The sequence below is a fragment of the Pipistrellus kuhlii genome, unplaced genomic scaffold (genome assembly GCF_014108245.1).
Source record: "Pipistrellus kuhlii isolate mPipKuh1 unplaced genomic scaffold, mPipKuh1.p scaffold_m20_p_20, whole genome shotgun sequence".
In the NCBI taxonomy this organism is placed as follows: domain Eukaryota; kingdom Metazoa; phylum Chordata; class Mammalia; order Chiroptera; family Vespertilionidae; genus Pipistrellus; species Pipistrellus kuhlii.
In genome coordinates, this window is record NW_023425516.1 from 16,300,917 (window position 1) to 16,328,421 (window position 27,505).

The window sequence follows — 27,505 nt, forward strand, 5'->3', positions numbered from 1 at the left end:
AAAGAGAAACTTATGTGAGAGAGACACAGATTGGTCGTCTTCCACATGCCCCTGGGAGCCTGCAATTGAGGTACATGCCCTTGACTGGAATCAAATCCAGCACCCTTCAGTCCCCAGGCTGATGCTTTATCCACTGAGCCAAACCAGCTAGGGCTATTTTGCTGCATTTAAAAGTTGAAAGATTAAAATATGTCTAGATTTTTAGCTTTTACAAATATTGACATACATATCAACACTGGACCTGTCTTGTTACTTGAAGGTCAGGTGTGGGAGGCATGCTACCCTTGGCCTTTCCCCCACTTACATCTGGGCTTTAGTGTTTGGGGTCCCTGATCTGTTTTCTCCCTCCCATGCAGGGCCCCATTCTAATCAGAGAAGGGCCTTCTCCCACTTGACACATGACCAAGGGCAGTACCTGCTGTGCCGTCTGGGGGGGCGATCTTCATGGGGTACGGGGGCACATGGGCTGTGTCGGGGCCCCCGTCCTTGCAGGGGCAGGTGAACGGGATGCGCTCCTGGTTGCAGGCAAACTTGATGAACTTGCACAGCTCCTCCTGGGCGAACATCTCCAGGGCCCCCCAGAAGAACTCAATGTGCTGGTCCGTCTCCATCAGCCCCACCTGGTACATGGTGTGGGCCTGGCAAGAAAGGCCCCAGGTGTGAGCAGACCTGGCCTCTGCTGACCCAGGGCCTCCCAGGGCAGGCCAATCCCAGGACAGCGCAGCGGGGAGACGATGGCGAGGACCCAGGGCGAGGACTGTGATGCCAGTGACCGCGAAGTCAGTTGTATCAGTGCTGGTTTGAGTGACTGTGGCCTGGGCACCAGACCTGGCAGCAGGGCTTATCCATGTTACACTCTGACCCCCTGGGCAGGTCCTGTCACCGTCCCACTAGAGGGGAAGTCACTTGGGCAAGGTCTCTCAAGTAGGAAGAAGCAACGCTGGGACACAGGCCCGGCTGAGGGAAGCTGGCATGGGCTAAAGCAAGGAGGGGTCTTGGCAAGGATAGTCCATCAGCTCAGAATGGTGGCTTAAGGCCTGGGCTCTGGAAGCAGGTGATCTGGGTACAAAGTTTGACTCTGCCACTTGCTGGCTGTGTGAACTTGGGCAAGTGGCTTCTCTCTTGGCTTTAGGTTGCTCAGCTGAGAGAGAGGGTTGAGTGTAGCTTCTCCCACGTGCAAGGAGGGTGCTGGGGCACAGGAAGTGCTGGGACAGGCCCTGCCCGCCCGCCCAGCCCCAGCTCTGACCTTCAGGAACTCGAGGTTGATGTATGGGAGGCCGCAAGTCCGCAGCTCCAGCTCCAGAGGGCTGAGCGTGGTGAGCAGCTGCAGGGGCACGATGGAGCCCAGGCCCGCCCGCACGGCCGTGGTGCACTCCTCGTTCTGCAGCTCCCGCAGCCGCAGGCTCCGGACGGCGGCTGCATAGATGTCCTTGTTCTCCCACCTGTGGGGTCAGCGGACACGGTCGGGGAGGAGGCCGAGGCAGCTGATGGGGTTGCCCTAGGTGCCCAGTTACCCACGTTTCCCACGTCTGGTGACACCCACCTCCGCTGGTATTTTCTAACGTAAACGGCCTTCTGCTGAAGACAGTCCACCATCTTTCTTGAAGCCCAGCGTCCTGCCTCATTTCCCTCCCGCTGGTGAAAGCTGCCTGTCACCTAACCGGGACCCCAGCCAGCGGCGTGCCCAGGCCCCTCCGTGCACACACTCACGCCACAGGGATGTGCCGGCCGCGGCTGCACAGCTCCACCTCCTCGCCCGTCATGGTCAGGTAGGTGAACCGGCAGCAGGGCTTGTTGGGCCCGTCGGGGCTCTCGGTGGCCAGGTGCTGGGAGGCGATCTCCGCGCACAGGGCCTCCAGCTCCATCTCGTCGTTGATCTGGAGGCAGAGGCAGACAGAGGCTCACTGCCCGCCCACTCCCAGGCCACAGGAAGACCACCTCGACCTCCAGATGGGCAAAGAGCAGGCACAGTTTGGGTGGGGGCTACCCTTGGCCGTCATGAACGGCACGTGGCATGGGCCTGGCCAATCAGAACCCGCCATCAGTTCAGGGTTGGGCCCGTGACACCCCAACTGCAGGGCTTGTCTCATTTCTGTTTGGAAGCAGCAGCCTCATTCACGGACATGGACGTGATCGTGAGAGGGCTTACTGGTCTTGCTGGGGTCACAGACCAGGTTCTGATGCTGTCATTTGAGCACGTGGATTTGGTCTGAAGCTGCAGGCTGATGCTCTGTCCACTGACCCAAACCGGCGAGGGCTGCACATTTAGTTTTAATAGCAAGTCATTAAAACAATTTTTTTCCCTAAGCTGGTTTGGGTTGGGTTTTCTATCACTTGCCAGCAGGAGCCCTGACTTAGTCCATCTGTGGGCGACACACGGGTTCCTCCACTCTCTGGCACACTGACGTTATGTTATGTTTAAAAGATAGCAAGCGGGGTGCACACTGGGCTCCTGAGATGCTGGGGTCTGACCAGCGGAGAACAAACCGCTCCTCTGGGGGGTGAAGGTGCAGGACTGGGCTGCTGCACGCAGCCCCCGCGGTGAGGGCTGCGGGCAGCCAGGCAGAGGCTGAGAGGCTTCCTGGGCCGTGTGCGGCCCCCCCTGTAGTTCTGGTGTTCCTGGTGGCCTTGCCCAGCCCTTCAGACAGAGAAGCCTTGCTGGACTATCTGCCTGGACACCTCTTGCACCCCTGCCTGCCCCAGGCCCAGGCTGCCACCCAAAGCCCCAGGAGGACTTCTCAGAGCAGTGCCTGGTGGGCACTCACAAATGCCCAGACTGTGGGGAATCCTGCTTTGACAGTCTGGACAATCCATCCTATTTCTGCTGACATGCCAACTGCCATCCAGGATCTCGGTTTTGCTGCTCCCTCGAACAGTCTGCCCTCAAGTGGTGGCAAAGGGGACGACTACAGAGAGCCTGGCAAAGAGGCCCTCAGAGGGTCCCTCAGGTTTTGTGCCAGAATCAGCTGACAACCTCCCTCAGCTGAGGTCCCATGGACAGGCACAAAGCCAGCCAGTCCCCTGCAGCACAGGCAGCTGGACTCAAGGAGAGGGGTTAGGTGGAGGCTCGGCCACACCACCGGCCATCTCTAACCTGAGGAGAGGGGTGAGGAGAGAGGGCCTCTGTCAGTGGACAGACCGGACCCAACTGGTACCCTCGTTCCAGCCAGCTCCCCTCTCTGGGCCTTGTTTCTCCCTGGCCTGCGGGAGGAAGTGTGAGGACAGCCCTCCAGCAGCCCGGGAGCCCAAGGCAGTCCTGTCTCATGCCTGCTGAATGCATGGACGGCCCTGAGCAGCGCCCACAGGCTCAACCAGAGCCTGGGCACCGGGGCGCTGGTCTGTGCAGAGAGGGATGGTCAGACACGGCTGTGTCCCTGCTGCCTCTCGTCCCACTGCACCAGTGGAGGGACTGAGAGCTCCATTCCCTCCGCCTTCCCTCCAACCTCAGGAGGCCCTGAGATGTGCTCTCGGTGAGGTCCTGAAAGCTCTTTCAAGTGAGACTGGTCTGCTTGTGGCACTTCCCACCCAGCCCCTCTGTTCACTCAGGTGCGGGAACTCTTCACCGTGTGTCCCTGGGAGGCCTAGTGGGGCTGGTCAGGTCACCCTCTGCGGCTGCTGTCGCCAGGGAGGGAAGACTGGCAGCCAGAGATGGCAGGGTGCCTAATGCTCCCTGGGAGATCCCACCGGTCTTTAGCTGGGGCCTTAGAGGTGGCAATAAGGGAGGTCCAGGGCACTGCTCTGGGGCCCGGCTGTCTCCCAGAGTAAACGTGCTTTTCACTTACGCTTTCGAATTTCTTGACGTAGTTGTACGTGAGTATGTCTGCTTCCTGCAGGTCTTGGTCAGGGTCCAGGGGCTCCCCTACCAGAGTCTTCCAGAAGGAGGGCAGGAGGTCCAGGGGCAGAGGGACATCTGCTCGAATTGCGATTCCCAGCAGCTGCCCCAGGAAGTGCAGCAGCTGCTCCTCCCCGTAGGTGATGGGGCTGGGGGTCAGGATGTACTTGCCCTGCATGTGGAGGCAGAGATGGGGTGGCTCAGTGGGCTGGGAAACGTGCCCCAGAGCTGGCCCAGCCAGGCGGGAAGGCCTGTGAAAGGGCAGAGCCGAGGAGGACACACCCTGAGCCTCGGTGCCTTACCTTGTTCTTGTTGACGGCCGAGCTGGGGCACAGCAGCAGGAGGGACAGCGAGGAGCTCTGCAGCTCCTTACACACCTGCCACAGGAAGTGGCGGAAGGACCCGCCTGGGGAGGGACAGACAGAGCCCATCAGCACCGGGGCTCGGCCAGCCTCCCTGCCCAGCACGCCCCGTCCACACTGGGAGCAGCACTCACTGGCCAGCCGGGCCGCAGCAGGTGGCGTGGAAAGGAAACTGCCTGTGGGCTGGGCGGGAGACCTGGGGTCAAATCCTGCCACGCCACCTACTAGCTGGGGGGCCTCAGTCCCTCTATCCGATGGGAACAGGATTTCTGCCAACCTCCCAGGCCAGTGTCAAGGACTCAAGCACAGGCCCGTGTAGGCAGCTCTCACAGCTGCGAGCCCACACTGACTTGCGGGCTTGTTGGCTCCATGCCCACCTTCTGTGCCAGGAGCAGGGCAGCTGTTCACTCAGCCCGGCTCCCGCCCAGGCCCGGCGCTCAGTGCTGGTTCAGGGAACACAGTGAACGGGTGACGCGTGACCCCATGCAAAGAGCACTGGGCATCGGGCAGCCTCCACAGCTGCCCCTCCAAAGGTGCCTTTCGTTTCTTGCCAAGTCCTCTGGGGCTGGGCCTCCTCTCCCGTGTGCCCCTGGTCAGTGCTCCCTCAGGAAGCTCTGAGGACAACTGTGCGTGCTGACCAGAGCCATGCGGGAGACCTGCTTGGGGACAGACGCCAGGGCTGGCCTCACTCAACTTGCAGAAGAGGCAGATTTTCCTGCTGAAGCCACCAAGTCCAAGGGCGGGCTTTGGAATGGGACAGACCTAGGCTGACCCCAGGTGGCTGCCTGACCGTGGGGAAGCTCCTTAACTTTGAGGTGGCCCAGGGCTGCCAAGGGGGCAATGCCGGCCTCTTGTGACATTTTTTGTGCTCTGAGGGGTAGGGGTCGGGCAGAAGCACTGGGAGGTCTGGGAGGGGCAGAGGACACCCAGGGCTGCTGGGACGGTGCTCTCAGGACAGTGGGGAGGGAGACGGAGCTGCCCCAGCAGCCTCCCCCCAGCACCCAGGTGACGAGCTGGGCTTCTCCCATCGAGTGGAGACGTTTTCTGACTGTTTGGGGTAAAAGTGACCAAAAGGACCATGAGGGAACATTTTCTGAGATGCTTTTCCTCATCCTTACAGAGTGAAATGACAGAAAGTCCCATTTCCGTCAGAGGCTCCAAACAACCTCTCTCTCACGGAGCACTTACAAGCTCAGCCAGGGCGCCCCTGGGGCGGGGGCCAGTCCGCACCGAGGCCCTGCTGCCCCGCGCTGCCCCGCGCTGCCCTGCACAGGAACAGCAAAGCAGAGGCGCGTCCCTGAGCCCCCCTGGCAGACAGCTCCCCCCGGGGCAGTCGGCTTCTGCAGAGCAGAGGATGAGGATGTGGCTTTGACTCTTGCAAATGGGGGAACTCCTGGCAGTTTAGGCTAAAAATCAGCACAGGAAGTGTACTCTAAACACGCCTCCACCCTCGCCTGGGCGGCGGGTTCGATGGGCAGCCACGTACTGGTGCCGTGGACCTCCTCCCCAGTGAAGCGGATGTTGAAGGCATAGGTGGGGTCGCCGCCACTGGCCAGTTTGACACAAAGCTGAGAGGATGGCACGGAGGCCAGCTGCCTGGCAGCTTGGCAGAAGTAGGAGTTTTCAGAAGCTCTGATCTCCCCTGGAAAGAGAGAGAAAGTGAGAACACTCCCAACCCCGTGGCAGTGTTCGGCCCCTCCCCCATCTCTGCCTGCTTCCCAGCCCCCACCCTGCCCCTCCACAGGCCCCTGCCTTCTCTGCTCTGGGACATCTTCACTTCTCTCCGTGCTGCCCTGCAGGGTCACTCCCGGCTCTCTAAGTGTCGGCCCCTCTGGTCCCTCCTTTTGTCGCCTGGGGAGGTCACCCTCACCCAGCCCCCCTCTGTGGTGCCAGAAACCCTATGTTAGCAGGTCCCTGGCCAACCAGAATGAAGTCTACCTGCCCCGCCCTGCCCTGCAGTGGGGGGGGCCAGGGCAAGAGGTGAGGAGAGGGTCCCCCTTCCTCCTGCTGCCTGGAGCGCAGGGCTCTGTGCGTGCGAGGGACCTGCAGGCGGGAGCCACGTGAAGGACTGTCCCCAGCCCTGGACTCCCTTCTTCTGGAGGCTCCTCTGCTCGTGTGGCCTCACTTGTTTGTGAACGCAGCGCTGTGTCGCTGTCTTACCTCCCACAATCTCCAGGGGGTCCAGAGTGATCTCAGGCGCCGCGTGGTCCGCCGTCCTCTGCACAGTGGCATTCAGCACCCGGTTCATGACCGTCACCTTCGTGTCGTAGAAGATCAGCCCTGATGGAGGGATTGGATGGCTGGGGAGGGCTGCTTCTCTCCTTCCCTGTTCCCGAGGCCCGGCGGGGGCCCCGCTGGTCCTTCTGGACGCCCTTCACTCAGGCCCTGGCTGGGGCCTCAATGGTCTTGATGCCAGATACTTGGTTAGGATCTGCCTGAATGTTACCTCACAAACCTGTGGGCTGTCACGCCCAGGAGACACCCACTGGCGGAAAGACAAACCCAAACACAGAGAAACAGAGAGGTTTGCTGTAGCATTTCCTGAAACAGCAAGAATAAAACCACCCCCGTGTCTATCAACAGAGAAAGGCTGTGAGTAAGCTGTGAGCGCCGACAGGAGGTCTGTAAGGTGAGGCGGCTCTGTGGATGCCCACAGAGGTCTCGGAGGCAGGTCACCAAACAGGAAATGGAGTTGCAGAACGGAACGCATAATACACATTCGGATTTAAAAAATAAGACAAAAATGGGTCTATTTATATGTGAAAAATCTGGAAGCACACTGTTCACGGCCATTTAACCTGCGTGTTTGCAGAGCACCGAGTATCTGCTCTTTGGTGGCCCAGCTGCTCCGGAGGAGAGCTGCATGTCAAGTGTACGGCTGGGTGGGGTGCCATCCTGGGCAGCGGCCTGGCTGAGGGCAATGGCCACGTGACATGACGTGACGCTGTCTGCCGCTGGCCCTGCAGGCCCAGGCACTGACCTTTGGCCTCCTGCAGCAGGGCGGCGATGCTGCGGGTGTACACGGGCGTCGGGCGCAGCTCCACCAGCGGCAGGAAGAAGGTCTCCAGCGTGGTGTTGAGCGACTGGAGCAGGGCGAAGCGCAGGCGCAGGCTCTCGATGGGCACGCCTGTGGGGAAGCGGGCAGTGAGGCCGGGGTCTCAGCAGAGCGGGGCTGAGACTCCCTTTGTGCACAAACTCAGGTGGTCCTCATCCACTGTGGATGTCACCCCCCAGTGGGCCTGAGACAAAGGGCAAGGCCCGGCAGGCCAGTGGGAGGCCTGGGCTGACTGTGTATTATATTTTTAAACTTTTAATTCTGAAATGAATACCAACTTACAGGGAGTTGCAACCACAGTGAAGAGTGCCGTGTACCTTCCCCCAATGTGAGCGCTAACCCAGGAAGCAGGGCTCCGCACACCCTCCCCTGTCTGTCCTCACACTGTCTCCTCTCCATCTGGAGAGGCAGAGGTTGGGACCATTCCTTGCCCAGACTTCCTTCTCAGTATCCAGGAGAGAGCAGAGTGGCTGGGGGGTGTGCAGGCGCAGCAGCAGCCTGGGGTACGCGTGGGGACAGGCACAGAAACAGCCCGGGCCACCTGCCAACACGTGACAGCGGCCATTTTCCGGGGCTTACAGAGAACGTCCCTCCTGTGCGCGTTGTGTGTGCTCCTGTACCGTCCTGGGGGCTCCCCGCAGGGCAGGGCAGGGCAGGGCAGGGCACACGCATGTGCCCAGAGGGCATTCCCAGGGCCACATACTCAGGAGGCAGGCCACTCTGGGGTCGGTGGTGTCCGCGGGGTCCAGATACACCTCGTGGGGGTGGAGCCGGGCGGGCGTGATGGCCAGGTGGCGGCACAGCCGGTTGATGTACTGCACGAGCGCCACGTCCATCTCCAGGGTCCACTTCCGCGAGGCCTTGTGGGCGTGGCGGGCGTCGATGCAGGCGCACCTGGGGGAGAGGGGTGTGTGGGCGGGGCTGCTGCCTCCAGGGCCCTCCTCGCTATCACAGACGTGGGGCTTAGAATCAGTTACTGTGCAGTTTGTTCCCTCCCCTCCTAAAATATAGTTTCTCATCCAACGTGGATGGTTCCCCTTTCAACAAAACCCCAAACTCATCTGTTTACTGGCTTTTAAAACAAGTCAGAAAACGCGTTGCTGCGCCAGGAAGCCCAGGCCCAACTGCGATCACCTCTGAGCCCCAGGGAAGGCCCAGAACAGCTTCTCCCTGAAAACATACTCATGAAAGCATTCTTCTCGCAGCGTCCCTCCTCCATGCCCAGCACTGCCTGCCGGGTGAGGGAGCTGGAGGGAGAGGGCAAGGAGACTGTTTGGTTTGTCAACACCTTGTCTGCTAGGGGCTCTCTTAGAACTAGAAAGGGAAAGCAGATGTGTCTGACCATGAAGACTCCAGAGCAGTGACCTTGCTGTGCCTGACAGGGATAGAGGGGTGACAGATTCAGAGGGAACAGGTTCTTTGGAATAAGAAACCGTCCCCATTAGGGACTAAAATGTGTTTCTTCCCTTCCCTCCCCACTCATATGCTGAAACCTACTATGACTGCATTTGGAGACAGGACCTCTAGAGAGGTCGTTAAGTGAGGCCATAGGATGACCCTAATCTAGTGGGACTGGGGCCCTTACAAGAGGGCCACCGCAGGGATGCCCTCGCACAGAGGACCATTGCGAGCCAAGAAGAGGCCACAGGAGAAGCCAACGCTGCTCCACCCTGATTTTGGACGTCCAGCCTCCAGAACTGGTATAAAATGAACTTCTGATGTATAGAACAGGGCTTGTTTTCAAATGGTCATGGAGACCCACTTTACCACATGAAGAATTTCCAATCAATAGGCATTGAAAATGGCAGAGAATGGCTCCACAGGAAGTGTTTTCTTGGGGAGGTACCCAGGGGCTGAGGGACCTCTTACCTCTCAAAGTGGAGATCATAACCACAGGATAAAATCGCCCTCCAGACACTGCGGATGTCTTGCTTGGCTCGGTCAACAACAAACTTGTGAAATCCTTCCAAGGTCAGATACTTTTCCTCTGGGACTGATGGAAAGTGTCTGTGTTAGAACTTGGTGAGAACTGTGCACAGTGGGGCCACACAACATACTCTGGGTGCATCCTCTTTCAGGGCCAATCCATCTAGTCCCCTCTATCTCCTGTCACTCCAGCCAGCTCCACCCACTGCTCCCTGCATGCATCACCTGACCTTACGGGCCCCCAAGCCGCAGCCTCATGTCACCTGTTTGGTCACTAAGTAGTGCGGTGCTTTTCCGACAGTCCCTCCTGTCTCTAATCTCAAACACTCCTGACCAATTTTGTGACAATGAGAATAGATTTCTCCAATTCTGCCTGGGCCTTTAGGAGGCTAAAATCCTAATGTCCCAGGTAAGAACCGTCTGGAAGAGAATCCCCAGGCAGATGTCCAGATTTTACTTTCAGGTACAGTCATCTAGTTTTTGCCCTGGATGGATGATTCTAGAAGCCTAGAGTGAAACCGTATGGCCCCGCCCACCTGTGCTCACTGCCCACCCACCTGCTGCTGCTGAGCTCGCAGCCCTGCCCACCTGTTCCTGTGTCAAGTCCCCACAAGCGCTGGCGCACCCGCCTCCTGGTGACCAGTCTTTTGTCATTAAGGCATGACCGGATTACGACCAAGGGGTTTTTATAATAGAGATTTCTGGAGCTGCTATTTTGACCTCCTTAAGTTCATGGTCATCAAAGCAGCATTCTGGGCAGGTATGTTGCCACAGGGTCTTTGGAAATGCCGCTCCTGCCCAGACTAAAGCCAGGGGCACCCAGCTAGTCAGGCAAAAGCAGAGCTGGTTCTCGGTGGACCGCCCATCCCAGGAGGAAGCTGCCCCCACGCCTGCCTGGGCCCCACGGCCTCACCCACCTTCTTGCTTTTTGGTGGGTGACTTTTCTGGGTCCTTTTCGTCCGGCTTGCTCTTTTCCGGGGACTTGGGCTTCACAGTTGGCTTCTTCTCGCTTAGAGCAGATCTGCTGTAGACCAGAGCATGGAGTCAGAGTGCCTGCGCCACCCCTCCTCCCGAGAGGACCTGGAGCCTCACTTATGCATTAGCTCACATCCCAACTACGCCTTAGGCTTCAGACGGGGCTGGGTTTGAGATGAGCTTTGTTCTGACCCAGAATAGTTTACTGAGCAAATCATCAGGACAAATGATATTGTCAAATATGAAAAACGTTGAATAAACACTTTTCAGGTGTGGTTCCAGGAAGAAACCACGAGCCACATGGAGCTCCTTATGTTTAAATTAGTGAAATAAAATCACAAGTTCAGTTCCTTGGCTGCACCCACACATTCCGGGTGCTCGCGTGTGACCACATCTGGAACGGCCCAGCCGGAAACAGCACAGCTCCAGCCCCACAAGAAGTTCTAGCGGACGAACTGACTTATAATTAATAAAAAGACCCCGTATTTTCTGGTGATTTAAACAATTCCTCTAGAGACTTCTGCTAGGTAACTCTAACTCTTTGCTATCAGAGTTTCAACTATGATACTTGTGAGTCATAAGCCCATAACTAAAGAAAATTGTATTAATATGTATGCATATCCACATGGAATAGTATGTAGCCATTTACAGAAAGGAGTAAGGCCCGGCTGGTTTGGCTCAGTGATTGAGCCAAGAGTTCACCAGTTCGATTCCTGATCAGGGCACGTGCCCGGGTTGCAGGCTCAATCTCCAGAAGGGGGCGTGAGGAGGCAGTCAATCAATGTCTCTCTCTTATTGAAGTTTCTATATCTCTATCTCTCCCCCTTCCTTTCTCTAAAATAAATAAAAACCATATTAAAAAGAAAAAAGGAATGAGGAATTTCTTTTTGTGAAAAATTAGTAAAGGGAAACGGCAAGGACTGGCAGTGAGCACAGCTCCCCGCTTTGGGCGTGTATGCATTTGCTTGTGTGTAGAGAGTTCTGGAAGGCTACAGAAGTAACACTGGCCATCTTAAGGGCCGGGAGGCTTGAGGATGGATGGAGAGAAGGGTGGCTTTTCACTGCATATACTTGGAAATTTTGTACTATTTTAGCCATTTAACATGTAAGAAGAGGATATGCATAAACACAAAGTTATGTACTTAAATATTAATTAAAAGCAGTCACTAAGCTTGGGTAGTTCAATTTTTTTCAATATGCACATACTCAGCCCTAGCTAGTTTGGCTCAGTGGATAGAGCATCGGCCTGCGGACTTAAGGGTCCTGGGTTCAATTCTGGGCAGGGGCATGTGCCCGGGTTGCAAGCTTGAACCCTGGTGGAGGGCTTCCAGGGGGCAGCCAATCAATGATTCTCTGTCATCATTGATGTTTCTATCTCTCCCTCTCCCTTCCTCTCTGAAAGCAATAAAAATATATTTAGAAAAAATGCACATATTCATTTTATAGTCCTTGCACAATAATTACACGTCACTTGTGTAGTTAACAGAGGTTAGGAGTTTTGAACAAGTCTGTACATCTTAAATGTTTTATTGTTTAGTCTGGAGTGCTGTCCAGCCTGCATGGTCCAGATTTTACCATTCTTGGGAATAAAATGAAACGCTCTCTCAGCTGACAAGTCGAGGACTAACAGGGCCCCAGCAGCGGAGAAGGGCCAGGATGTCTGGCCTCCCAGGAACCTGCTGGGAGGTGGTCCCCGTGTCCCCCTGCGCGCCCACCTCCTGGGCAACGAGGGCGCCCACCTGACACTGTTGAGCACGGCCTTGTCCTTGGTGGGTGGCTTGGTGACGGGCCGCTTGGTGCTCACCACCTTCACGGGGTGCTGCTCCTTCCCCGCTTTGCTGTACTTGCTCTTGTCAAACTTGGGCTTGGGCACGCCGTACTTCCTCAGGATCTGGGGGGCACAAAGGGGACAGGGCTCAGGCTCCCCCTGAAGCACACCTTAGGCTCGGAGCAGGCACATGCACCGAGAGGGGCCGCTACCTGGGTGAGCTGGTCCTCCAGCACCTTCTTTGGAGGCCGGACATTGGTGAAGAAGAGGTGGAGGAGGTTGCCTGGAGTCTGGGAGTTGATCTGCTCTTTGCTGAGATAGATGTCAGACACTTTGATGGGCTTGGCCGGGGTCAGGCTCAGCATCTGCTCTGAATGGGCACAGCTCTTAAATATCTCCGTCAGCACCTCCCGGGCCCCGGGCACCAGCTTCTCACCTGTCACAGATGGGGGAGGGCAAACAATGGTGCCGTGAGCGTACCAGGTCAGGATGCGCCCCACAGCATTTCACTTGTTTTTCATAAACAATTCACTTTGAAGAGTGGGACCGAGACATTCAGGGGTGATGATGAGCACACCGAAGCCTCATGTCCCCTTTGTGGGAACACACCTCTGCTCCACGCCCAGACTTCCCTGCTGTAAGGGGTGGCCCTGTAACCTGGGACAGCAGCCACTCGTCCCCTCGCCAGCTGCAAATGACAAGCCTCCTGGGTGGCAGACCTCAGAGCTCACTCTGGACTCTTACATGTGGAAGACGTAACTACCACTGGGTTTGAGCCATTTTAGTGCAAAGTACAAGCTGTTAAATACTTATTACTTATTAGAGAACATGTTTTATTTAATTATTATTATTATTATTATTATTATTATTTTAATATATTTTATTGATTTTTTTTGCCCCCCTCCCTCCCTCCCACACATCCCCTCCCTCCCCAGAGTTTTATGTCCATTGGTTGTACTTATATGCATGTATAAAAGTCCTTCGGTTGATCTATTATAGAGAACATGTTTTAAAATTGACACAGTGAGCAGGGTTTTCTGATATGAGAGCACAGAGAAAATATTTATTTTTTTGTCCCCAAACAAGTGCACCAAAAGGTGCTCTCCCCTTTCTTGCAGGGGCCTGTCTGCATGTCTCCCGTGGCCAAGGCCCCCTGAAGAGCTGACTGGTTTCCTCCCCAGTGGCCAAGGCCCCCTGAAGAGCTGACTGGTTTCCTCCCCAGCCGTCCTCCTTATCCTTTCTCTCTGGGGAGAGGGGGGAGGTGACACAGCCACACCCAGGTCGGGCCCAGACAGGAGAACCATGGCAAAGGCCTTGCAGGCATCTGGGCTGAGGGTGGAGGGACGGTGTGAGGAAGAGGTAGTCGAGCTGAGTTAGCAGAACCACAACTTGAAGAATATTGAGAAAGCGCATGTGGCAGGAACAAGGCAAATGCGTCACCAGAGACTGAGTATTGTATGTGGAAGGTTTGACTCTAACAGAATTGGGAACTAGAACTAAATTCAGATTCAAAATATGGGAAGACTGGAAAAGCACTAATTGTGGCAGAAAAAGACCTCAGGCTTCGCCCAGCTCTGACACTTCCCATGCGGGCAGCTGAAGGGGCGCAATGTCCACCAACAAGGGAACAGGCCTGGGAGTGGGCGAGGAGAGCAGGACAGCACCCAGGCCTCTCAGGCACAGATTTCCCCCAAACTCCGTGATACACATTTTAATGCAGTATTATAAAAATTAAAATTAATGATGAGCAAATATTAACAGTACTGTACTGAGCAATATTAAAGCCTGATGCAAAAGGAAAAATCAGAACTATTTAAGTCTGCAAATCCTGTAAAACGTTAACATCTTGTTCATTATACATTAATTTGACTCTTATGAACATTTTATTAAAATGTTATTTATCTAGATTACTAACTTTTGGGGAGCCCCATTAAATTTTGTGCCCAAGGCCTCACAACACTAGTCCCAATGCTGACGGAACATTTCAAAATTTCATGACCAGGGAATAAAATCTCAAACAGTAACAACAAAATCCATACTCAGGATTACATTTTTGTACACAAAAACCAAAACAAACTCAATAACCCTATTATGAAATTTCTAACAATATTAAAGATTTAGAAAAAAGACCACGGTTAGAAGCTGTGAGACTAGTATGAAATACAAACAGGAACACAAAGAACTGTGATGACAAAATGAAAGGACACAAATGGCTGCCGCTTCAGGAGTGCAGCTCGGCCGAGCGGCTGGCCTGGCGGGCCTTCTGCTGACTCAGCTCTGGGCCCCGGCACAGCCGGGTCCTGGATGCACAAAAGGAGTGGGCAGCCAGAGAGCGTCCTCATTCCTCCGCCGCCAGAGCAACAAAGAGGACCTTGTGACAAGGAGCTGGGACTGTTTCTTCCCAATAATTAGTTTTACAGGGTGAGGCATTCACTGTCCTCAAGCCCACAACCAAGCGATCACCGGCAATGTGACTGGTACGTTCTAGCTCGAGGCCAGAACAAAACACATACACATGAAGTTGAACAAGGGGGCGCCTGGCTAGATAAAAAGAAGCAAGCCCACGTCCAGGTGTGAAGCCGGCTGTGGCAGTGCCATTCCTGGCCCTGCAGCTGCCCTCCAGCCCTCCAGCCCTGACAGCACAGGGAGGGCGGGAGTGCTCTCTCTACCTAAGAGGATGCACGCAATGAATCTTCCATTAGTCAAGCAATGAGCCTCTTGTCCGTCTCCCCAACACCCCGAATCATTTCTTAAGTCTGCAAATCCTAGGAGCGCCCCCAGAGTTCCTCTATGAGATGTTAAAAATAGGGGACATTGGGAATGGGGATAATTTTCATTCAATTTTTCCTATAAATCTGAAACTGCTAAAAAAAAAAGAATATTCATTTAAAAAACACGTAACCCACCTTTAACTGACTTGTCATTGAAATAATCTTCTAACCCCGGGCTTCCCTGAGTGTCAAACAAGCTCTGATTCACTACAGACACAGTAAGAATCTCTTCCGTGGACATTTCCATCAATTCGTCTTCACCGTCCAAACTTGACAAACCGATCAAATCATTATTGTTAAATAAACTTGCTCGGATTTTCTCGATTTTGGCTCGGGATCTTATCTGTGTGAACAAAGAAAAGGGTCAGGACTGGAGCAGAGAGTGACCTCCTTCCAAAGGAGTGACCTTGGCCTCCTACATGCCTTCCCTTGGACTCGCCTCACCTTCCGTGTTGGGCGAGCGGCCCGTCCTCCCCCCACCGACGGCACCGCCTTCATGGAAACCCTTCAGCTCTGGCCAGGTCTGTGGCTTTACCCAGAGCCCAGGGCCTGGAGCCCGTGCCGGCTCAGAGCAGGTCCCCAGGAAGAAGGCAGCGAGGCTAAAGAGGCGACTCTAGGGCGCAGGCCGACCGACCACTAGACCCGTGAGGCTCTTTCAGGAAGGTCTGAGAACGCTCTTCCCAGCACTCCCTCTCTAGCTGAGCCAGGGATACAGGATGGCACAGGATGCAGGGTTCCTAAACAAGGAGGCCACGACACAGGTGACATCCTGAAGTGGAAATGAGACCTGGCACCCTGCGTATCACCTGCAGCTCAGCATCACCTCAGACAAGGCGGAGCGTGTCCTCACTGCTCACTGAGCTCCCCTGAGCTGGAACACCAGGGGGGCTGAGCTGGGCTGCGCTTGACAGAGCCCCTCGGGCAGTCAGCCCCTTGGGCCCTCTACCTCCTCCCACTCACATGAGCTGGTTACTTTTGATATCAGACTGGACAGCACTCTCAGAGCTGTGACCTCAAACTCAGGCAGTCAACCTAACAGATCCTCATTTCCAAAGGCTGCCCCAGGGAGCCCCTATGTCCCCAGGACTTAATTCTGGGCCTTAAAGAGGCTGAGGGATTCCAAGTGCTCGTGATGTCAGTGGCTGCCTGGGCGTGAGAGCGGTTACCTCCACGACTGCGAAGCCTTTGATGGGGCGCGCCGCGAGCTGCTGGTTGTCCAGGGACGTGACTGTGTACATGGAGCCCATGTCTGATGCGGAGGCTGTCTCGGCGTTGTCCAGCGGCTCCCCCAGGCTGCCCAGGCTGCCCAGGCTGCCGGTGCTGCACAGGGAGATGTCCAGGCTCTCCTGGCTGGACACCACCTGGGGCTCCAGCAAGCCAGGAGGGACAGGCAGCTCCAGGCCTGCAGGCAGCAGATCCACAGACAGGTCACTGACCGTCTGCGAGATGCCCTGGGAGCTGCAGATGGAGGCCTGGCTGGTGGAGGCAGATGCACTGATGCTCATGGCAGGGGTCAGGCTGCTGGACGTGCTGACTTCCAGGCTGTCTGTGCTGGGGAAGCCGAGGGTCTTCTCCGGCTCGGCTTTGCCATCACTGCCCTCGGCCTTGTCTTTCGGCTTCTTGGGGTCTTCGTCCTGCAGGGGAATGTAGATCTCGTCTTTAAAGACCCCGCCGTGGGCATTGCAGGCCTTGCGGATGGCGCCTCTGACGATGCCCTCGTCCAGGTGGGTGGGGATTCCGGAGATCACCAGTAAGCGGCTGTGGGCAGTAGGGCCTACCAGGGCCTGGCAGGCGTCGGCAATGGCGTCGCTCGTCACGCCCAGCCCCTGTGGGTCCTTCCTGGTGAGGTGCCGGAGAATGATGAGCAAGGTGAGGGCTCTGTGGAACCACAGCATGTCCTCGGGCTTGCTGCCCCCGATGCTGAGCAGGGCGGCGTCGGAGTCCACGGAGCGGGACGCTGGGCGCTTCCCAGTGGAGGAGGCCTTTTCCCGCTTCATCTTGACTTTCTTCCTCTTGGACAGGAGGCTGGGGCTCTGAGGAGTCTGTCCTGGGGAGGACGAGGAGGAGGAGGAGGAGTCACTGAGGTTTGGGGTGGTTGCTGAGGTTACTCCGCTGGCCGTGACACTCATGTTGGTAGGCAGGGTCACTTCGGCCACTGCCAGGCACCCTTCCATGAGGGCATGGAAATACGTGGAGAACCTGCCCTGGTCGGAGGCCACCGCTGTGCCTGAGCCTCCGCAGGAGCTGCCCGAGACCCAGCTCTGCGTCTCCTCGTCGTACAGCTTGTGCAGCTCGGACTGCAGGGCCATCAGCATGGCCAGACAGGGGTTCAGCTGCAGGGCGATGGAGGAGGACAGGCCCGCCGGGTGCTTCCTCTGCTCCAGCGCGTGCACCGTACGCAGCAGCTCCGCCAGGAGATGGAAAACGAGTTCCTTCACGCAGGCCGCCATGTCCGTGGTCCACAGGAAGTTTCCTGGAGCAAACACAAAGCGGTAACAGTTACTCACAGAGCACTCACTATGTGCGAGGCTCTGTTTTAAGCACTTCAATGGGTACAACCCTCACAGCAACCCTGTGAGACAAGTACTTCTAGACCCACCCTCCGTCCCCATCTCACAGGTGAAGAAACAGGCTCAAGAGCTGAGGGACTTGCCCAAGGTCACGCTACTAACGGGACAGCTGGGCAGGCTGGCTCCACAGGCTGTGGCCTTAACCCCCTATGGCACGTGATTGCATGAAGCTGGCTTCTGTGTGATCACATGCCACAAAAACCATTGTTTTCTTTCTCGTAAGGTTATCAGATTGGTGACAAGTCACTAGAACAATGTTTCCTGAACTGCGAGGTACTTAGTTCTGGGGGCATACAGTCCAATTTCACCACACGGCACAGAAACACACATGAAAAGTCATCCCTTTTCCAGCTGCTTCCAGTCCTCATTTTGTCAACAAGAAAGCCTTCTTGGAGTTGTGGGTTCTGGACAGAGAGTGGGCCACAGACCAAGGGCCTCCCACAGGGAATATTTAGACAGAATTTCATAACAGTAACCATCTTATTTAAAAAAAACCAAAAAACTGATTTGAAAGAGAGAAACAACTCTGTAGCATTGAGCTCCAGGGCCCAGGCTGCCCCACAGGGCACATGCCCTCAGCTCACTGAGCTCCTAAGGTCACTTTCCTCTAATTTCTTTGCTCTCGTCATCTGCCTGACCTTGGAAGGCCTCTAAATCTGTAACTTTTTCTTTCCCTCCAACATGTTATAAAAAAATAAAAAAAATAAAAAAACCAAGACTTATATAGTGAAAATGTGCATGCCCACCAGAACACTTTGCTTTATTACCTATCTACCCATCTGTCCCTGTAGAGGTTCATCCATAAACTCATTAGTTCTTGATTATTTAAAAATAAGTTGCAGACATTATGTTTTATCCTTAAACACATAAGCAGATGCGTTAAAGTTGAATATTTTTTAAAATATATTTTATTATTTTTTTTACATAGAGGAAGGGAGAGAGAGAGCTAGAAACGTCGATGAGAGAGAAACATCGACCAGCTGCCTCTTGCACACCCCCTACTGGGGATGTGCCAGCAACCAAGATATATGCCCTTGACCGGAATCGAACCTGGGACCTTTAAGTCCGCAGACCGACGCTCTACCACTGAGCCAAACCGGTTTTGGCTAAAGTTGAATATTTATTCAGAAAATTTTTAGGTGAATTCACATAAGGTAAATGCACAACTCTAAAGTTTACCATTCCATTAGTTTCCCCAAAATGCAACCCCTTTTTAACCTTTTAGGAGTTATGACATCATAATGTTTGATTTTGCAACATCACTCACTTCCATGCCATTAACTTTACAACAGCTTTCACCTCCAAAGTTATAATAATGGCGTATAGTTATTTTTTTAAAATGTTTTTATTGATTTGAGAGAGAGAGGAAGGAAGAGGAATGCAGAGATTAGAAACATCGATGAGAGAGAATCATTAACTGGCTGCCTCTTGCACATCCCTCACTGGGGATTGGGCCCACAACTTGGGCATGTGCCCTGATCAGGAATTGAACCAGTGACCTCTTGGTTCATGGGCCAACACTCAACCATTGAGCCACACCGGCAGAGCTATATTTATGTTTTAAAGTAAAGATGATAAATTAATATTCCTTGCATGATTAGTTGCCACCCCTCAAACAATGGAAATCCCCTGCAGATCTCAGGTTTGGAAGCCTAGGCTACCTCTTACACTCTGTTCACTGCAATGGCAGTAACCTGACAGGAGGCTGTCCTCGCCGGGCTACCTATGGTCACTCCCCCACCCATCTTACAAGCTCCTTCCTTGGGCCAACAGAGGCCCCCTCCCAACCAACCCCGAGGGAGAGGGAGCCTCACCCAGCAGCCCCACCACTTGCAGGAGGACGGATGTGGGCACCGTGTCAGGCTCGTCTTCCGATTTCCCCTCGCCGTCCTCTGACTTCCAGGACAGCAGCTGCTCTGCGAAGGCCATGGCCAGTGGGAATTCCAGGGGCAGGGAATGCAATACCAGCACAGCTCCGGGAGGTGGAGACACTCCTAAAACAAGAGCCCAGAGGACAGCTTGTGTTGGGCAGGACCTGATCAAAACAAGCCTGAGAAAGAGGCCTCCCAGGCGTGTGGAGAAACAGGGCCAGAAAGCCTGGCCACTCATCTGCTGACGGCAGGAGGAGCCAGGGGACATCCCTCCAAGGAGCCCACTCATCTGTGTGACAAAGGTCAGATGGCAGCAATGGGAAGAGGGAAGGATAACTTCCCCAGTTGGAAGATGACCCAGCACGGAAACAGTAAGACAGATTTAAAAAGATGCTTCAATTGGAACGGTACCAGGTTGGTACAGAGAGAAAGCCCTTTGTTGTAGCTCAATTCGGTAAGAGCATTAAGTTTATACTAGGTGCAGAGAGTTACCAGGACCATGGGCTTTGATTCTCTTTTATTATCTCCTGTCATTGCCATGGCCTGGAGGGGACCAAAGCTGCCTACAGGGAGAGGAAAAGGCTGAGGCCTGATGTGCGAGGCACCACCCCCACGCCTGCTGTCAGATGGAAGCAGGGAATAGGGTCCTGGCCAAGCCAGGAGGACCGTGTTGATGGGCCTGCACTTTGGTGATGTTTAGATGGGAAGGTTTACTTGGGCACAATAGGCAAGACAGAGAACTTCTGTGTTTAATTAAAAAGTTGTAATAACAGCTACTTTAGGCAAAATACTATGAAAAAACAGACTCTAATAAAGAGACTATGAAGTTACTTAGCAATGACCAAATCACTTGAGAAACATCCTTTCATTTCAGTCCCTGCAGATGGAATAGCTCCAGGACTGGGGCTGCAGAGAAGCTAAGGTTCATTTTCTGGGACTGAAAGTTCAAAAATACCTAGTAACTGTCTCTAGCAAGCCAGACAGTGTCAGTCTTTTTCTGTCAAACACACTAAGGAGGTGCCATGGAACTCTAGGCCTTGGCTATCCTTGCCTGAGGCACGGTCAGCAGGCTGTGGTACGTAATGCACGTGTTCAGCAACAGCCTCACCATTCACAGACAGGGAGGGCTCCCTGGAGGCTTAACAACAGATGCCAGGAGACGAGACGAGACCAACCAGGCCTTCCAGCCTGGTCACCGGCTGTTACCACTCAGAGGGAGAACCAGGCTCACAAAGGCCCATGCCCCAGGGAGCCACACTACACCCGAGAGATGCCGCTTTTAATGAGCACTCGCTGAAAGGCAGCTGGGATTATTCCGGGCCGACACCAGTCTGCTCTACTGGGGACATTCTAAATCGCAGGCTTCGCAACACACGCTGAGAAAGCACATCCCCACTTAATCTGGGCAGCGCCTGCCAGGCCTTCCCCAGGCAGGAAAGGGAGCTTTCCATTTCCTGCCTCAACAGTGCAGTGCCCCAAGCAGCTGTGTTCTTTACCGAAAAGAAGCTGGGACAGAGCAAGGTACGAGTACGAACCCCTCTCCATGGTCAGAGAGAAGGAAAGCAGAGGAAACTTCCGGCTGTCCTTAGTACCAGGAGCTGCCGGCACTTACCCAGCTTGATGTGGACCTTGTCCGTGGACAGGATCACGGAGGGGTACTGGTTGGTGGTGGGCGGAGGTGTGAGCCCGGTGTTGGCCGGAGAGGCATCCCGCGGGTAACACACGGCCTCGATGAGGTTTAGCTGCCCGTTTCGCTTGACCTTGTGGCCGAGCCCGTACACCAGCACACGTGCCCATGGCGCCTTGTACAGAGAGGAGCTGGGGGGATGGGAGGGAGTGAGGGGAGCCCCCATGCACACCAGGGAGTCAGCAGGTGCTTTGTCATGAAGGAGGAAAGTGAGAACTGGGCATTCATAAGTCGTTCCTACCACATTTCAGAGGTCATTCTTTATTAAGACTAATTTCTAAAACATGCAGGAACTGTAAATGATTTCCAAATATAGTAAAGCAATAAAAAAAAGTTTGAGTTTTTCTTCTGTCAATTTCCCCCGAACCCATTTTACTTTTCTTCCCCCTCACTGCCTGGAGAAAACTTACTCTTTGCGGAATCCAGACTGACTTTCTTTGCAAGATACCACGACAAACGCGGCTCCAGGGAAATTAACGTCCATGCTGACTTTGGACTCAGAGATGGGGAATTCTTCGGAGGGGAACTGCTCTGGTGCTGTCTGCAGAGGGACAGTTAACAAGGAGAGGCACAGGCTCAGCAGGAGAGCTTTCATCTTCCTGCTCCCAGCCAAGGGCAGGGCCACCCGCTTGCTGTCTCAGGTTCAGGACACTAACGGACAGGACAAGGCGGCAGGGTGTGGCATGAGGAGATCAATGAGGGGGGTGGGCGATGGGTGGAGGTGGGTTTGAAGAAAGAGTGTCATTTCTAGGAAATCCACAAGACATCCAATAAACACTGGGGCCCAGTTCTGGGATCGTGGAGCTTTGACTTTTACCTGCAGGAAAGAGCAGATCTGTTTCGTCAGCTCCAAGAGGCTCTCCTCGCCCTGGTGCAGGGTCCGGGTGATGGCCACGTGGAGCCACTCTCGCACCGTCTGGGAGCTGCCCTGGTAGAAGAGGTCTGTGGCCGAGCAGTTCTGGGAGTGGACGCAGTGCTGCAGAGACTGGGCCAGGAGGATTGAGCTGGAGCTGATGGTGCCATCTGGGGACAAGAAGGAACCACAGTTTGCCAGAACCACAACAGCCAATGGTGTTGAGATTTTAAGTAACTGACCAGACTGTCCAGTACCGAGCTAAGTTAGCTTGGACAGAATGTCTGGGATAACAGACATAATGATGATCCCAGGCAGGGAAGTAGGGGGTCCAGGATCAGTGCTCTTTAAATTTTGTCTTCTTTTAAGCAGCAAAACTATTTCCTAAAATAAAATGTGAAATGGAGGCCCAAAGACAAGTAGAGCAGCTTGGGTTCGGGGCTTCCCAGAGCCTGCCTGACCTGCTGGGCTGCCCTGGCCCTCCCCGAGCTACACTGAGGAACTGCTAGGGTGGCTTAGAATGGAGTCTGTAAAGCAAATGTGAGTTCATCAAGGAAAAAACACTTCCGCAAACACCCTGGAGCTTCCCAGGCATGTTTTGAAGCTCTAGGTTACTTGGGTGGGGCAGTGGGCCCCAGGTGCTAAAGGAGCTGAAGAGATCCAGCTCAGACTGGCTGGGGCACCATGACCGTGAGATGACCTCTAGACTTAGAGTGCCACCTGTCCCCTCACCTCTTGCTCTCACACTCGTGGCTCAGAGGTCAAGGGCAGCATGCTGAAGGCCAAAGAACCCAAGGAAGACTGGACTAAGCAGATTCATCACTTAGCATGCACCAGAGCAGCCAATACACAGCATCAGCTCTCACCCCAAGCGCCCAAGGTCAGCAGATACACACAAGCTGGCCCATTAAGACACAAGCTGCCTGAAGTCACACTGAATCAGTAGGTCTGCTTTGGAGGAGTTTGATCACAGGAACATGTTCCTTTCCTTACAAAGCCAGACAGAAAGTCTGTGGCAACTGTACAGTGACCAGACTTCATAAACATTATTTAATTGTCCTTGATCCACAATTAGTTTGGGAAGCTCTATGAATGCTTAACAGATCAATGACTGAAGTGAGTGATATACTTACTTCATATTTTTCAAAGAGTGAGAAAGCACTGCCACGACCGTTTTGGCTCAGTGCGGTTATCTCCGCCAGGCTGAAGGCACTGTGCTCAAATCGCTCCCCCGCCACGGACAACGCGTACACACTCTCAGGACTTTACCTGGGAGTGGAGGAGCCAGGAGCTGACTGGACAGCAGCTGCAGGTGCTCCAGGGTAATGTCTCGGATGGCAGGGATGTGGAAGAGGCGGGTAAACAGGTGAGGCAGCTTGGGGGCGAAGATGTTGAGCAGGGCCCTGCGGCAGTACAGCCTGGCCAGCGCAGCCTCACACCGCAGCAGCTCTCTGCAGGGCAAAAGGCAGGGAGGTCACGAGGCGCCTCCCCCCGCCCACGCTGGACTGAGCCTCAGGCCTCCCCGGGAAAGACCACAACCCAGGTTTCTCTTCTGGGCCACGGTCTGTCCTCGAAGTCAGTCACTTGTGTTTAGGCAAAAAGGTACATTTAGTTCTGTTTGCTTTTTCCAAACTAAAAATCACTGTGGAAAAAATAATGAAAACTTATGTCCACACAAAAACTTATATGAGTATGTTCTCAGTGGTGTTTTTCACAGTAGACAAAAAGTGGATAAACCCAAATGTCCATCAGCCGAGTAACGGTAAATCTGTACAATGGAATACTATTCAGCCATAAAAAGGAATGAAGTACTGATGATACATGTTACAACATGGATAAACCCTGAAAACATAATGCTGAGTGACGAAGCCAGACACAAGGACTGCATATTATACGATATCATTTTTACAGACTGTGCAGAATTAAGCAAACCCATGGAAATAGATTGGTGGCTGAGCTAGGGGATGGGAGAGTGCAAACTGACTATAATGGATATAGAGTTTCTTCTTGGGGTGATACAAATGTTCTAGAATTCACTGGTGATGGTTGCAAAGTTTTAAAGATACTAAAAACCACTGACTTGTCTACTTTAATGAGTGAACTGTATAGTATGTAAATTATATCTCAATAAAGCTATTAAAAATTTCACTGTGGGAATGTTTAATGTGATGGATTTACAAATAGGCATGCACCTTAAATAATGGCTCATTAGTAATTAAGCAGGTCCCATCTCTTGGTAAAAAATCTAATCTAGCTACTGTATTTTCCGGCATATAAGATGACCTTTGAAATGAAAAAAAGTCAACCGAAAATCGGGGGCAAAAGACCAAAATTGCACAAAAATTACCTGCAGATCTTGACGGCAAAGTAAGTCTTTTCTTTGAAGTGGAGTGTAGTCTTATACAGCGAATATAGGCCTAAACCTATGTTTTAACTGTAAAATTAGGGGGTCGTCTTATACGCCGGAAAATATGGTAATACCAGCATAGGGAAGACTCACTGCATTTTAGTAGCCAATCACATAATGAAACATTCTCCTGGTATTAAGCACTTTAAAAAGGAAAGTTAGAAGCAGCCCTGATGTTTCTATCAAGTTTAGGTTTAAGCCCTAGTTGGTTTGGCTCAATGGGAGAGCATTGGCCTGTGGACTGAAGGGTCCCAGGTTTGATTCTAGTCAAGGACACATGCCTGGTTAGTGGGCTTGATCTCCAGGAGGCAGCCGATCAATAATTATCTCTCACTATTGATGTTTCTGTCTCTCTCTCCCTCTCCTTTCCTCTGAAGTCAATAAAAATAAAACTATATATTTTTTTAAGTTTAGGTCTAATATCCCCTTGGAGCCACCAGGGGTCATTTGAAATTGTCTAGGACAGTAGTCGGCAAACAGCGGCAAGCGAGCCACATGTGGCTCTTTGGTCCCTCGAGTGTTCTAACACCACTTCTTAAAAATAGACTGGCCCAGGCCAAAAACCGACTTTTGCGCATGGGCCACAAAGTTTCAATCGCACTGTATGTGTGCACCCGCATGTGGTATTTTGTGGAAGAGCCACACTCAAGGGGCCAAAGAGCTGCATGTGGCTCGCGAGCCGCAGTTTGCTGACCACAGGTGTAGGACCACCTCTCAACCCCTCCACTTCACAGAAAAGCACCTGTGGCACAGGCCAGGTGATTCTACATCCCCTTACCTGTCCCCTTACCTCTTGCTCTCAACTTTTCTTCCCAACTCCTGCCACTGTGCTATTATCTTTACCTGTTGCCTTCTCCCTAACTCCTCGCTTTGAAGGAAAACCCTTGTTGTCAATAAAACGCAGGAAGTGGATTTAGGTGACTAGAAAAGAGGGCTCAATTTACCTATGAATTTGAAGGTTGGTGTTGTCCAGTGTGACCAGTCCATTAGTGGCAGTCCTTCGGTAGCCTGCTGGGGGTCTTTCCAGCATGTCAATAGGATACCAGTATCGAACCAGCACTCCTTCACTTCGCAGATATGTTTCTACCTGCACCAACTCATTTACCTACAATAGTAAAAGGAAATGTCTATTTGTTTTTCTACACTAACTTTACCCCTTAGTTTTAAAATACATATAAAACCAAAGTCTTAAAGCCGTAAATGCTAGCTGCATGCCACTGAGTCTAAAAGTTCAAAGACATTTGGTTACTATTGCATTAAAAGTGTGTTTTGTTTTTTTATACCAGTTAGCAAATTTTTATTAGTAAAATAAGAGTTTCAATGTAGTTATGGGTTAAAAATTTAAAAAGAATAGTGATATATTTCAGTAACAGTTCAATGCATATTGTTGCCAGGTAAATTTTCTGTTCATTGCTTTGATGTCTGATAGCTCTACTTCATTACTAGGAAAATCAAAAGTAAACTCATGTATATGCATTCTGGATACCTCAAATGCCAATTTATTTTATTTTTTATTTTATTTTTTGCTTTGAGGTCATTATTAAAACAGGGAATAAACTGTTTGAGAAATACTAATTATTACTTTAACAAAAATTCTGATTTTTATTTTCATACATTTCCATTGCTGAAAGTATTGTTAGTTATATGCTTTCTGATAACTGGAGTCAGAAGTTTGTACCCAAAAGCAGCAGGAGATTAGTAGTACTACTGCTAGAATTTCTACTTGAAAGTTCACTTTAGTGAACGACCAGCCAGTAAAAAGGAGTCGGTTGAAGATGTGAAACTTTCCATTTCAAATCATTAATGGAACCTAACATTATCTCTCTCTACCTAGATAGATACTAGAGCTTACTTAAATGGTGACAGACACTTTCTCAGGACTCTTGGGTTTAAACTATACATTATTTCATCGGTTTTTCTTGCATGAGAAACATCTAAATGCAAGCACGTGCACGCCACCTCAGGATGGCAGAGTCATGGCTTTCAAATAGGACCTCATTTTCAAAAGAAAGCTTCAAGTTGTCTCCCTCACTCTCTTCTGTTCCTTCTCTCCACCCCAAATCCTTGCTAAGCTACAGGAGAGGGCCCATCAAAACGGACAAGAAAACGACAATCTAATTTAATACACTTATTTTATATGCGGGAAATTGAGGCTGAGACAACCAGTGAGATGAAGTGATCAAAATCACAAAACCGGTTGTTTTTTTCTCTAGCCCTGAAAGCTGGAGCCTCGCCTCAGAGAGCCCAGCCAAGAACTAAGAGCCCAGTCTAGTCCCATTGGGCTCACATACTTCCAAAGCCGAGACTAGTCCCTAAGACTCCAACCTGGACCCCAATAGCCAAAGCCAGTCTGGAAAGGTGGGGCCTAGCCCAGAAGAGTAAGTTTAGACCTCAACAGCCAAACTCAGTCCCAAAGGGCAGAACCTCACCCCTATGAGCCCAGCCATGTCCTGAAGAGCCTCATCTAGTCCCTAAGCAATATCCCCTCCTCCAGCAGGTCCAAGGAAGCCAGCCTCAGTGTGTCCCAGCGACTTCCATAGGCACCTCCCCCTGGAGAGTCAGCAGCCAAGTGTGCTCACTTAGGTTTTCAGCATCCCTTGGATGGCACTTATGGTCCTTTCCTCTAAGGCAGTCATGTGGGGATCAGGGCTTCCCTATGACCGGGTCCATTTGATTTTAATGGATTTAGCCCAGATTTAGCCAAGGCCTAGGAGCCCTACCTAGTTCCAAAGGGCTGACACTGGTTCCGAGGAGCGGACACTAGCCCCTAAAACCTCAACCTAAACCCCAGTAGCCCAAGCCAGTCCTGAAGGGCAGACATCAAACTGTTTCTTTGTTCTGGGTCTGTAACAATCACGACTATGACAGATCAGCCATTCGTCAAGGACAATGGAAGAATTTTTCTTTGAACTTGGGTAGACAGCATGTAGGGACAGTCTGAATATGGCTGATGAAAATTAATGGCAAAGGCAGGTCTGAAGGAGCAGATGTGCTGAGAGGAGAGTTTTTATAACCCTTCTTCCCTGATCCGTGCTCATCTCAGCAAGGTCATCTGACATGACAGCAGTTAGTTTGGTTTCTTCACTCCTCACTTGAAGAGGAATCCATCCCTTTTTAAGGTGTATGGAGCCTGAGCATGTAAGTCTCAGTATCTAGAAAGAGCTGTGTACTCACCGAATCCACATCTAAGACTACTCCATGAAGCCCAAAGGTTTTCAGCATCCCTCGGATGGCAAACTTTGGCAGAGCAGTTCCAACAGCACTGCTGGCTACATTATTGCTGTCCGGAGAGCGGGTTACTACCGTGAGACCTGAAGCGAGTAGAGAGAGAAATTTTTTTCAGGAGCAAGTATCATCACCACCTTGGGAGCCTCTATGTTAGGGTCTAAAATATCTCTACAGCATTGAGCAGTACCCTTGGTTTAGTT

The 27,505-nt window shown here is 52.6% G+C and overlaps 1 protein-coding gene across 16 annotated transcripts in view; it reads right to left on the reverse strand.

Annotated features, from left to right (window-relative positions):
• The window catches only part of HECTD4 (HECT domain E3 ubiquitin protein ligase 4), a 155,477-nt gene that overhangs the window by 3,805 nt on the left and 124,167 nt on the right, over positions 1 to 27,505 (reverse strand). For 14 of the 16 annotated variants that reach the window (XM_036448774.2, XM_036448766.2, XM_045585623.1 and 11 more), the window contains 22 exons: positions 27,252 to 27,388; positions 25,022 to 25,182; positions 22,940 to 23,121; positions 21,635 to 21,840; positions 21,228 to 21,358; positions 20,743 to 20,948; positions 19,074 to 19,253; positions 15,856 to 17,162; positions 14,825 to 15,032; positions 12,131 to 12,354; positions 11,890 to 12,041; positions 10,093 to 10,199; positions 9,119 to 9,242; positions 7,953 to 8,143; positions 7,175 to 7,321; positions 6,355 to 6,474; positions 5,681 to 5,836; positions 4,135 to 4,238; positions 3,783 to 4,004; positions 1,711 to 1,877; positions 1,247 to 1,442; positions 416 to 638 (listed from right to left, as the gene is read on the reverse strand). In XM_036448774.2, coding sequence (XP_036304667.1) covers positions 416 to 638; positions 1,247 to 1,442; positions 1,711 to 1,877; positions 3,783 to 4,004; positions 4,135 to 4,238; positions 5,681 to 5,836; positions 6,355 to 6,474; positions 7,175 to 7,321; positions 7,953 to 8,143; positions 9,119 to 9,242; positions 10,093 to 10,199; positions 11,890 to 12,041; positions 12,131 to 12,354; positions 14,825 to 15,032; positions 15,856 to 17,162; positions 19,074 to 19,253; positions 20,743 to 20,948; positions 21,228 to 21,358; positions 21,635 to 21,840; positions 22,940 to 23,121; positions 25,022 to 25,182; positions 27,252 to 27,388 — 4,851 coding nt within the window. Of the gene's footprint in view, positions 1 to 415; positions 639 to 1,246; positions 1,443 to 1,710; positions 1,878 to 3,782; positions 4,005 to 4,134; positions 4,239 to 5,680; positions 5,837 to 6,354; positions 6,475 to 7,174; positions 7,322 to 7,952; positions 8,144 to 9,118; positions 9,243 to 10,092; positions 10,200 to 11,889; positions 12,042 to 12,130; positions 12,355 to 14,582; positions 14,707 to 14,824; positions 15,033 to 15,855; positions 17,163 to 19,073; positions 19,254 to 20,742; positions 20,949 to 21,227; positions 21,359 to 21,634; positions 21,841 to 22,939; positions 23,122 to 25,021; positions 25,183 to 27,251; positions 27,389 to 27,505 lie in introns of those variants that run through there. The other 2 variants (XM_036448764.2, XM_045585624.1) reach the window with 2 other exon arrangements.